This window comes from Aedes aegypti, chromosome 2, assembly GCF_002204515.2.
Source record: "Aedes aegypti strain LVP_AGWG chromosome 2, AaegL5.0 Primary Assembly, whole genome shotgun sequence".
NCBI classification, from domain to species: domain Eukaryota; kingdom Metazoa; phylum Arthropoda; class Insecta; order Diptera; family Culicidae; genus Aedes; species Aedes aegypti.
The window spans coordinates 158,980,299-158,993,362 of NC_035108.1; the positions used below are offsets into that span (position 1 = coordinate 158,980,299).

General features: G+C 38.2%; 1 protein-coding gene across 8 annotated transcripts in view; it reads left to right on the forward strand.

Moving 5' to 3' along the window:
* The window catches only part of LOC5577895 (Down syndrome cell adhesion molecule-like protein Dscam2), a 574,667-nt gene that overhangs the window by 341,925 nt on the left and 219,678 nt on the right, over positions 1 to 13,064 (forward strand). For all 8 annotated transcript variants that reach the window (XM_021842939.1, XM_021842944.1, XM_021842942.1 and 5 more), the window contains exon 3: positions 12,594 to 12,920. In XM_021842939.1, the coding sequence (XP_021698631.1) occupies positions 12,594 to 12,920 (327 nt within the window). The remainder of the gene's footprint in view (positions 1 to 12,593; positions 12,921 to 13,064) is intronic.

Genomic DNA, 13,064 nt, shown 5'->3' on the forward strand with positions numbered 1-13,064 from the left:
ACATACATACCTCCATATTTCAATGTCCAATATGGCTCCAACGATTGGCGGTCGGCTATATGCAAATAAAAACTTCACGAAGAAAAAAGCTCAACCAAAGTTCCGGTCGTTGCTGGCGGTAGAGTTTGATGCAGTCTGTCGGTGAGGAGCAAGAATGGGTAAAACTTTTTTAATTAATATTTTTATGCTCACGAAGGCCGGATCTTTGCCGGGTCGGTTTTTGTTTTTATTGGTGTGAATATTTTTCTCTGATTTTTATGCCGTCCATCGCATTCTTCCTTCAGCAGGTTTTTATTTTATGATGCTATTTACGACAGGCAATACGTGCGGCCATTTTACTGCTCCTGATGGCGCATTTTTGCACAGCGGTATTTATTACGACAAAAAGCATTATTTTTGCACATCTCTCCACCGGCCAATTGGGGCATATCTGCAGTTCTTTTATTATTTACTCAATATTCGATGAGCTTGCGAATTGATGCGTACTATTCAATGCGTATAAAACTTCAGTTAGTCCATGTTATACAACAGCAATTCCAACAAAAAATAAGACACTCCCGACTATTTCCTGTTTCTCACATGTATAGCCAAAACCATAACACTATGGACAACCACTTAAGTGCGGTTATTTGCCACCATTACCCCACGTCTTGAGCAATTTCTTACGATTTGCTGCTGCTGCTGGTGAGAAAGCTGTTGCTACCATTCAATGTTGCGCCCCAGTCATCCTCCTCGTACGATACAGCGAGAAAAGCAGGAAGTGCACCAAAAGTGTAGTTTTATAGTTTTACGTTTTGTTAAGTGCGATTTGCCGTTCAGCTGTGCACTGGCAAATTCGCTACAGTTGGCTTTGGAATGACTTTTCATCTTTCTCCCTATGTCCGGAAGCAAGTATTTTACTAGTATGCAAGGAATGGGGAAGTAAATCATGCGAGAAAAGTACGCCACTTTTTCGTAAGGATTCTGTTTTATGACTTCCAATGTTGTGATGAATTTACTATTGGGAGAATAACATTCAGTCTCATTGTTGCATTTTTGTAGCTTGTGATTGTGAAGTATGAAGAGAAATGCAATTTTTGGACAAGACAAGAAGACAAGAAGACAAGAAGACAAGAAGACAAGAAGACAAGAAGACAAGAAGACAAGAAGACAAGAAGACAAGAAGACAAGAAGACAAGAAGACAAGAAGACAAGAAGACAAGAAGACAAGAAGACAAGAAGACAAGAAGACAAGAAGACAAGAAGACAAGAAGACAAGAAGACAAGAAGACAAGAAGACAAGAAGACAAGAAGACAAGAAGACAAGAAGACAAGAAGACAAGAAGACAAGAAGACAAGAAGACAAGAAGACAAGAAGACAAGAAGACAAGAAGACAAGAAGACAAGACAAGAAGACAAGAAGACATGAAGACTAAACGACTATAAATAAATAAGTTTTGATACTTCAAAGGGACTCCTTCCAAAATTCATGGGGAAATTTTTACAGGTTTTTAACTCCATAAACTTTTTCAGCAATTCATCTAGGATTTTTATAGGACTTCTCCAGAACTTCTCAATTCAAAATTTTCTTCAAAATCTCAATGATCTCTATTTACCTTTTCCTAACATATTTAAACTTTGAACAAGTCAAACAGTATAATAATACTGGATGCTCATGTGCAGTATTAAAGTAACTCCAAAATGTGAAACTGACATAAAAATACATAGAAAATCGGTTGTGCTACTTTTCCCCGAATGTCGTTTCTTCGAATATTCTTCTTCTTGGCAATAAGTGAAACTCTAAAGAATCGCCAATCAAATAAAGAAGAATGCATAACAGATGACCGGTTCGTTGATCACGTTTAAATGTAGGAAGTTAGGACCAATAATGTTTTCGGCGAAATGGGTCATTCGGGAAACATGATATTTGAGGGGCTGAGAACGTCTAGTTCGGTTAACGGTTGGAATGAAAAAGGAAATTTATTTCATGAAATTAAATCTAGCCTACTATAAATCGATTCAGAGAAGCACAGCTGATCTTCAACACTCCCCATTAAGCTTTTTTTTTTTTAATTTATCATTCCAAACATTACATTCATTTCTTATACATAGGTGTTCTGTGTTATTAGACAACACTATCACTACACTAATTTGGTAAAACAAATCTAAGATTTTATTAACATTTTGTTAACAACATATAACATTTCATTTACCGTAGCAGTTCAGATTTTTTACAGGTGAGTTGATTTCACCTGCTTATAAGAGAAAAAAAAAGTTTTTAATATACTTAACCTAACTTTACCTAAACGTATAACGCATTAATCGTGGCAATAGAAGATTGTAACGATTTTTGCCTGAAATTATCAATTATTTTATTTGACATTTGTTCCAATGTTTCAACATTGGAAATTCTATGTAACTCATTGGTACTATACCAGGGAGAAAGCCTCAGAATCATTTTCAAAATTTTATTTTGAATTCTCTGCAGAGCTTTCTTCCTGGTATTACAACACCTAGTCCATATTGGTACAGCATACAACATGGCTGGCCTGAAAATTTGTTTGAATATTGAATATATGATTTTCTATTAATAAGGGGATAGAGACATTTTACATATTTGTTACATTTGGCTTGAATGCCCTCAATGTGATTTTTGAAAGTTAAATTATTATCTAGCATGAGCCCTAGATACTTAACTTCATCTGACCAATTTATTGGAACCCCTCTCATCGTGACAACATGTCTACTTGAAGGTTTCAAATAAAGAGCTTTTGGTTTATGTGGGAATATTATTAGTTGAGTTTTGGAAGCATTAGGAGAAATCTTCCATTTTTGCAAGTATGAAGAAAAACTATAAGGGTACATCCCTATGGGGTTGTACGAACTGGTGACGTAGGACCACGATGGTTAATTTAACTGAATTTGATGTCGTTCTTGTTGCTCGTTTTGACTTCATACTGTTTTCAGTGCTCGAAACATTCGTAAATATTTATGCATATAACGATTTGCAGCCAAGTGTACGTTTAATCATGTCCCAAATATACATTAGCTTTATCCGATGAATTCGTCATATTTATCTGTGAAAATGTGAAATTTCACTTCAGGTTGTATGATCATTTTGAAATTATATTAGTAACCTCCTATGAAATATAAGGTAGCATTGGAAAGAACAGTAGTGATTGAGGCTTGTTCATCATGCTGAAGCAAAATCAAAGTAATTCTAATTAACGAATATTTAACAGCAATGTGTCTATAGGAAGTTATTCGAGGATTATAATGAAAGCTTCAGTCATCGCTTTGTTGATCCTATGGTTTGAGAGAAATATTATTCATCGCTTGGCAATGTGATAAATAAAGTCTGAAATATTACTCTGTTAACTCTCTTACACACATTTGGTGGCCCTGAAAAGAACCAAAGGCTTTGTTAGCTCGGATGCTGTCATAGATGAATCGCACTACAGGATGTTATCAGTTGATTGCCATGGTTAAACGAAGAATCCCCAACGCAAGTGTAGAAATTTGTATAAGTTCTCTGCTTATAAGACGAACCAGGTGAATGTTTCGTGGTGTGGATGGCACACATCAGCAACAGGTATTAGATCACACGGCTGAAGTCGAAATCTGAAAATGTAGCTTAAGTTTGAAATCTTGTGCGATACCACAAGCCGAAAGCTCGATTTGTCTAATAATAGTAGTAATGATGCCTAACGGGCTTGATTCTTGACTGCACTACAGATGAGTTTATCATGAGCCGAAATCTCATAAACCAGATGCTGATCAACAGCTCAGCAGGCTTCTGGCTATGAGGTGCTCCTCGCTAAGCAGGTTCGGAGAAGCTCTTACCAGCTCGAAAGCAAAAATGGAATGAAACCGAATCCGGCTAAGGAAGCATGCTTTAATCCCTTAGATTAGCAGATGATGCTCCTCCTATTCGTGCTCTTCTCTTCTAGTCGACCAATCTGGAAAATGGGTATGTGCCAATAATGTTTTGGGCTTAGAATTACTTGAAAATTGCGAAAAATGATAATGCGTGAGAAATTGATCAAACATGAATAGTTGGAATTCTAGACATTTACTAAATATTCTCTAGTTAGCTATTGATAATCAATAGTTTTCTTTGGTATGAAAGTGAATTTCTGATTAATGGGTGCCAAAATGATGAAAATTGTTCAATCAGAGTTTCTCTTGAAAACCATTCTAAATATGTCGCAATTTTGTTACATGTGATCATTTTCATAATTGAAATGCTCCCATAAAGTATGGCAAATCAAAGACACTGTTGGAAATGCCACTCTAGTTTACAATCGTTGTGAAATGTTGAGCACTCACCCCGACGGCACAGCAGCAGCGTCCAAGAATAGTCTCAAATTGTCGTGCCATCATTCATGACAAATTAAATTTTGTACGAAACTGTGAGATTGATTGAGAAATAAAAGATGTAATAAGGTCGGAAATATTATTCTTTCAACTCTTTTCCACAAATTTGATGGCCTTGACAAGGGCCGATGGCTTTCTTAGCCTCGATGCGGTCACAGGTAAATAGCATTGTGGAATTGATCAGTTGATTGCCATGGTCCGTGGATGGCGCACAACAGCAACGGGTAGTGGATCACCGGGCACAAGGCGAAATCTGGAAACGATGCTCACTCATGAAATCTTGAGCGATTTCATAAGTCCGACGCTCGATTCGCTGCTCTTTTCTCTTCGGATCAGCTTCTGGAATTTAGCTCCTAACGGGCTTGCTTCTTGACCACCCACCACCAGACGCTGGATTGCTAGCTTATAGGTCAGCAGGTGCGGACGTCGCTGCACAGGATCGGAGGAGCTCTTGCCAGGTCGGAAGTCGAAACGGAATGAAACTGGATCCAACGAAGGAAGCATGCTATATACCCTTAGATTGGCAGATTATGCTCCTCCCATTCGTGCTCTTCTCTTTCTAGTCGACCAATCTGGAAAATGGGTATGTGCCAATAATGAGTTGGGCTTAGCATTACTTGATAATTGCGGAAAATGATAATGCGTGAGAAATTGGTCGAACATGAATGAAAGGGTTGACAATTACTAAATATTCAATAGTTCGCTATTGATAATCAAAAGTTTTCTTTAATATGAAGGTAAATTTTTGATCCATGGTGCCAAAATTATGAAAATTCTTCAATGGGAATTCCTTTTCAAAAGCATTCTGAACATGTAGCAATTTTGTTACATGTGATCATTTTCGTAATCGAAGTGTTCTCATAAAATATGGCAAATCAAAGACACTGTCGGAAATTCCGCTCGGAGAAGCGCCCAAGCCATCGTCATCGCCGCCGCAAATCAATCTTGCGTCTTCCTCTTCCGACGACACAAATTGGACTGTGACGCGGGTGCAAAAGCAAAGCGAGAATGACTCGCCCGACCGTGTTCACAGTCCGACCGCAAAAAGAAGACTGAGGGAAGAAGCAGGGACCCGTTTGCATTTATTGTGGGAAGCGACAGCGTCGAAAAGTGCTCGAACGTGATTGGTTGGATAAGAAAGGGATCAACATTTATCAAATTTTCAATATTTTAACAACAAAATTCACTTATCGGATATATTACTTACGATGCGTACATATATTTCTGATCGAATGATACTAAAATCGTAATAATTGGTTCATAAACAACGTTCAAAATCTCCCCTAATTTCGTTACATGTCTCATTCTCCGTACTTTTAAAGTGAAATGTTGAGCATAGCAGCAGCGTCCACGACTAGTCAATTATTCATAACAAATTAAATTTTGTATGAAGCTGCGAGATTGATTGAGAAATATAAGATCTAATAAGGTCGGAAATATTATTCCTTCAACTCTTTACCACAAATTTGATGGTCCTGACAAGGTCCGATGGCAGATGAATAGCACTGCGGGAAGTTATCACTTGATTGCCATGGTCAAACGGGAAATCCTCAACGCAAACAGCAACGGGTAGTGGATCCACGGGCACGTGTCGAAATCTGGAAACTCGAGCGCTTCCGACGCTCGATTAGCAGCAGCTCCTCGGATCAGCAACTCTGGGGGCTTCTGGTATCTGGTTCCTATCGGGCTTGCTTCTTGACCGCCAATGCTGAATTTATCACGGGTCGAAATCTGGGAGCGCGGATAAATTTGCGGCGGCGACGACGATGGCTTGGACGCTTCTCCGAGCAGCAGTAGTTTGCCGCTCGGAGCAGCGCCCAAGCCATCGTCATCGCCGCCGCAAATCAATCTTGCGTCTTCCTCTTCCGACGACACAAATTGGACTGTGACGCGGGTGCAAAAGCAAAGCGAGAATGACTCGCCCGACCGTGTTCACAGTCCGACCGCAAAAAGAAGACTGAGGGAAGAAGCAGGGACCCGTTTGCTTTTATGGGAAGCGACACCGTCGAAAAGTGCTCGAACGTGATTGGTTGGATAAGAAAGGGGTCAACATTTATCAAATTTTCAATAGTTAAACAACAAAATTCACTTATCGGATATATTACTAACGATGCGTAGATACATTTCTGATCGAATGATACTAAAATCGTAATAATTGGTTCATAAACAACTGAGTTATTAACGTTCAAAATCTCCCCTAATTTCGTTACATGTCTCATTTTCCGTACTTTTAAAGTGCACCCCAATATAGAAAACAAAGACGTAGTCCTACGTCAAAAATATCCAAACTTTTTTGCAATCGACTACAGATGACACGTAGGCTTCGTCCTTTGGCGGAGAGGACTGTGTCATCCGCAAACAAGGATTTTTGACATCCCTGAGGTAACTCAGGTAAGTCAGATGTGAAAATATTGTATAATATTGGTCCCAAAATGCTGCCTTGGGGAACATCAGCTCTTACAGGAAGTCTTTCAGATCTGGAGTTCTGATAATTAACCTGAAGTGTACGATTTGACAGATAACTTTGAATTATTCTAACAATGTATGTTGGAAAATTAAAGTTTTTCAATTTTACAATCAAACCTTCATGCCAAACACTGTCGAATGCTTTTTCTATATCTAGAAGAGCAAGACCAGTAGAATAGCATTCAGATTTGTTGGAACGGATCAAATTTGTTACACGTAAAAGTTGATGAGTGGTCGAATGTCCATGGCGGAATCCGAACTGTTCATTGGCAAAAATTGAATTTTCATTGATGTGGGCCATCATGCTGTTCAAAATAACCTTTTCAAAAGTTTACTGATGGAGAAAAGCAAACTGATTGGGTGATAGCTAGAAGCTTCTGCAGGATTTTTGTCTGGTTTTAAAATTGGAACAACCTTAGCATTTTTCCATTTGTCAGGAAAATATGCTAATTGAAAACATTTGTTAAATATATCAACTAAAAATGACTTTCTGCTACTTTCTGGAAGTTTCTTGATGAGGATGTACAATATTCCATCATCGCCAGGAGCTTTCATATTTTTGAATTTTTTAATAATAGTTCTCACTTCTTCCAAATCAGTCTCCCTGGCATTTTCGAAAACGTTCTCTTGATTGAGAATGTTTTCGAACTCCTGAGTAACTCGATTTTCAATTGGACTAGTAAGTCCAAAATTAAAATTGTGCGCACTTACAAACTGCATAGCAAGTTTTTGAGCTTTTTCGCAATTAGTTAGTAATAATTTGTTTCCCTCTTTCAATGCCGATATTGGCTTCTGAGTTTTTTTTTTTTTTTTTTTTTTTTGAAGAGTTTAGATAATTTCCAAAAGGGCTTAGAGTCATGGTCCAATTGGGAAATCTTATTTTCAAAATTTTTGTTTCTTAAACCTGCAAAACGTTTCTTGATTTCTTTCTGCAAATCCTGCCATATAATTTACATAGCAGGATCGCGAGTGCGTTGAAATTGCCTTCTTCTCACGTTTTTAAGACGGATCAAGAGTTTAAGATCATCGTCTATAATCACGGATTCAATTTCACATTTTGGAATTGCAATGCTCCTGGCTTCAACAATGGAATTTGTTAAAGTTTCAAGAGCATTGTCAATATCAAGTTAAGTTTCTAAAGAAATGTTAACATCAAGATTAGAGTCAACATACGTTTCAATATTTCATTCATCCAGTCGACTCGTAAATAATTGAAAGTGGAGCTGATAGGATTGAGAATCGCTTCTTGGGATATTCGAAATGTAGCAGGGACATGATCAGAATCAAAATTAGCATGAGTAATCAGTTGGCTACAAAGATGACTAGAGTCGGTTAAGACCAAATCAATCGTAGATGGATTTCTAGAAGAGGAAAAACATGTGGGGCTATCAGGGTATTGAATTGAGAAATATCCTGAAGAGCACTCATCAAATAAAATTCTGCCGTTGGAATTACTTTGAGAATTATTCCATGACCGATGTTTGGCATCAAAGTCACCAATGACAAAAAAAAATTGACTTATTGCGAGTCAATTTTCGCAAGTCAGTTTGGAGCAAATTAACTTGCTGTCCAGAGCATTGAAAAGGCAAATAGGCAGCTATGAAAGTATATTAACCAAACTGTGTTTCAACAGAAACACCTAAAGTTTCAAAAACTTTAGTTTCAAATGACGAAAACAGTTGATGTTTTATACGCCTATGAATGATGATTGCAACTCCCCCACATGCCCCATCAAGTCGATCATTACGATAAACAAAAAAGTTAGGATCTCTTTTGAGTTTAGATGCAGGTTTTAAATACGTTTTGGTAATAACTGCTATATGCACGTTATTAACCGTAAGAAAATTAAACAGCTCGTCCTCTGAATGGTAACAGAGCACGAGCATTCCAATTTAAAATATTTAAATTATTATTTGGAACCATTATAAAAACGTAATCCAATAACAATTTGATTTGTAAATTTTACACCTACTTGGACTGCTTCAGTCCGACCGTTATCGTAACGGATATTATCTTTCATCTGGCTGGCACGAGCCTCAATGACTCTTTTGCGTGAAGGGCAATTCCAAAAAATTGGACTTATGGTTAGCCCCGCAATTACAGCATATGAACTTGGTGGTATCTTCCTTCACTGGAGAGACGTCCTTGGCGTGAGAAGAACCTCCACAAATCATGCATTTAGCATCCATGCGACAATTTTTTGTACCATGACCCCACTTTTGGCATCGACGGCACTGAGTGGGGTTCTGGTAATTTCCTCTAGGTTTCTGGAAATGTTCCCATGTCACACGGACATCGAACATAAGTTTTGCTTTTTCTAAAGCTTTAATATTATTTAGTTTTTTTTTTGTTAAAGTGAACTAAATAATATTCTTGAGAAAGCCCTTTCCGAACAATGCCAGATTGGGTTCTCTTTTTCATAATGATTACTTGGACTGGGGAAAATCCAAGTAAATCATTAATTCCATTTTTGATCTCTTCAGGTGACTTATACTCACTTGAGAGACCTTTCAAGACAATTTTGAACAAACGTTCAGTTTTGTCGTCATAAGTTAAAAACTTGTGCTTCTTCTCCTCGAGATGTTTGAGAAGAAGTTCGCGATCTTTAAGAGTTTCCGGCAAAACGCGACAGTCTCCTTTCCTTGCGATTTGGAAGGAAACCTTGATTCCCCTAATGGAGTTCAAGATCTCCTGCCTAAATCCCCCAAATTCGGAACAACTGACCACGATAGGCGGCACTCTTTGCTTCCTCACTTAAATCAAAGAGCCTGGGCAAGAGGCTGCTTCGATTTGGTGTTCGGAAAATTTGTCTAGAGCATCGAACTGATTGCTCATTTCGATACAATTATTCATTTCACCCTTGGAAGAAACTTCGCATTCCGGGGAAGCGTCCTTTCTTCCATTCTTGCTACGTGTAGTGACAGTTTTAAAACCCACTTTTTTGGAAGGAAGTAGTGAATTCAGAGATTCAACCTTCCTTTTGTTTGTGGTTGATACCATGTTAAGTTAATAAACAGAAGAAGACGTAACCTCCTGAGAGGTTTTTTCCCAAGACGGTGTCCAAGAAGGATTACCACCGCTTGCTTTCGCCAACGGGTCCAACGAAAAATCGAAGGCACAGGTCCTAACAAGGATCGTAAAGGGATCAATAGTAGAAAATAGTACTGAAAAGTACTGTTTTAGTAGCACTGAAAAGTACCGTTTTGAATTTTAGCACTGAAAAGTACTGTTTATGTAGCACTGAAAAGTACTGTTTTATTGCTTTAGGTAGCTTTTAGGAAAACTTCCAAGAGCAGAGAGAATTCGTGTACGCACAGCACGAAGGTACGATGCGCACTGGTGTCATATCGACGCTAAAAATAAAATCTCTCACTGTTGTTCGTAGGCACGCTTAGGAGAGTCGAATTGGGCATCTCAGAGAGCCGAAGGAGATGTAGGGTTGTGAAGGAGAAAATGAGGTCGTGACGGACTTTGGTTTCAGGTTGGCCGTATGCGCTGCAGAATCGTTACCCATTCTGTGGCGTAGTTGGTTAACGCGCCTAGTCTAGCGTATTGGGAGTCGTGGGATCGAAGCCCACCTATTATTTTTCACAATTTTACATATCAATTTGTCCAGATTGACTTTTGTGTCTACAACCTTCAGGTATTTTCAAAGCACCGTCGGCTGGTTAAGCCGTAATAGACATGACAACCCTAGTTGAGTATCTGAGCTAGTTTAGTGGTCTCGAGCTAGAGAATCATCACTAATCCCGAGGTATAAAATTGATTGGAAGACGTTCAAATTGAATTGCAATTGACTGCCATTTCCTGGTAATTTGATGACATATTTCAGCGAAACATTTCATCCTAATCGCCATACAAAAACCGAGTGTTCGGAATATGAGTCTGTTCGGAATTTGAGACAAAACGGTATATGTAGTGCACAACCCATTAAATTTCCAGTTTGACCGGTTCACTAAAACTCGAGATTTGTTTCTGCAAAATTTAGATGATAATTGTTAGAGTGAGACAAAGAAAAGGAAAATAACACGGTCTCCCGTGATACCTTAAGGTGAAACAGTTTGGAATCAACTTCTAAGATTGCACTAAAACTTCAAAGGCACAAATCTCGCGAAGAAAGCAACCCACAACAGTGCACTTTTTATTTTGGCTTTGTGCACTAGCAGAAAGCTTAAAATAAGAAGATAAGGAACGTTTGCCAACTATTTCTCCAGTTTTGTGCCTTCGAAAACGTGAGTAGGGGGAGAAGTCGGCCATTGTGCCGGCCATCTTTGGATTCCGAGATGTTTCACCTTAAGAGAGCAACTCAATCCGATAGATGAGGGAAATTATATGCATGAGTATGTTTGTTATTATTTAGCTATGTAGGGTTATAGTCAGGCAAACTTTTACAAAAATCCAAAACAAAATTATCTCAGGCAGGATTTTTTTCTTCGGAAAATTTATTTATTATGGCTTTATTAATGATTTTCATTATACCGTAAGGACACCATTCACCGCTCATGATCCATTTACCGCTCATTGAATTATTTTGAAAAATCTGAACAAATTTTCGCAATAAAAGTCATAAGCATATATTGGTATAGCAAAATGGATTGTATCAGAACGGAATTCGTATGATGTTATATTATTTATATTTTTTATAAAAACTAATTTTAGGCTGTTTAAGGCGGTAAACATGAGTTGTACAATGATTTTATTATGGCAGATCGAAAAAATGCTTCTTAGCTGCTACGGTTTAATATGTTGTTGTAATATAGTACAAAGATAACAACAAATTAATGAAAGTAAATTAATTCCAACTAGTGATGTGTATATGGCCTCATACTTAGGATGAGCGGTGATTGGCACCCTATACATTTAAACTTTTTTCATACGGAAACAAATGCTTTATCCTGCGTCTAGCGCAAAAAGTTGCGAAAAATATCGAAAAACCGATTTTTGACAGAATTTAACGTGTAGAAATGCTGTTAAATAAGCGGTGAATGGCGTCCTTACAGTAAATCTGTACTGACATTACTGTACTAACGCATTTTTCGAAATCTACCTATAGTAGTTTCCAAATAAACCTACATCGTCTATGGGCCACCTTTAAATCATATAAAAAAAGCTGAAAATTTCAAAGAATACTATTTTTATCATTAGGAAGGTAAGGAATATATGGAGATAGATTTTCAAACTTTAAAATGGGCGAAAAAATTACCAGGCATTATGCTACAGTACTGCTCAAACTAAAGACACACTGATCGTTTTTCATACAAAATGTTCAATTGTGTTCCGATAAATCTGCAAATTTTACCACAGCTCAAAAATTACTTGAATGTTATTAAGCAGAAAATGCAAATTATTCCAAAAACAAAACTAGTGGTTACCGAATATTCCCCATTATGCAAATAAGGGCATTACTTTCATATCGATATATTTTGAAAACAATCAATTTTAAAAAAAACTATTATTCTTACCCAATTTTTCAAAATTGCAGAAATGTGACAACTTAAGAGATTGTCTATGCAAAGCTGCTAATTTCTAGCAGAACAAATTTCAAGTTCTTTTCCAGCTGTCGTTTAAATTACAGGTCATTCGGAACCCTAGAAGTCAAAATTGAGTCTCTTAACTTTATGAAAAAAAAAAAAACAACCAATGCGTACTTTATTCCGCCCAGTACTTTATGTTGGATAACGAATAATACTTGGGGCATATAAAAATGTATTACAATCCAAACTTCATTGTTGAACACAACTAACTGTCAATTTTTCGTTCCTCTATTGCAGGCACCACACAAGCATTCGATTCACATCTGAGGGGTCCCTCGTTCGTCATGGAACCACCGCCGCGGCTCGAGTTCTCCAACTCTTCCGGCGGTTGGTTGGACTGTTCAGCCTCGGGAAGCCCCCAGCCCACCATCGATTGGCTCTCGGTGGACGGAACATCCGTCGGAGACGTCGGTGGAGTTCGACGGGTGCTTCGGAACGGCACTCTAGTGCTGCTTCCGTTTCCTGCAGCGGCCTTTCGGCAGGACATCCACAATACAATCTATCGATGCGTAGCGTCGAACACCGTGGGGCGTGTAATCTCCCGAGATGTTCAAGTCCGAGCAGGTAAAAGAGATCACACCGCAAACAATGTTCAGATTAAATTCCAGCTCCGTGCGCCAGGATGCGTCCAAAGAGAACAACTCTAATCACGGCATCCACCTTTCTACGGAAACATCCAAAGCATAACAACAAACTGCAAAAATTTCA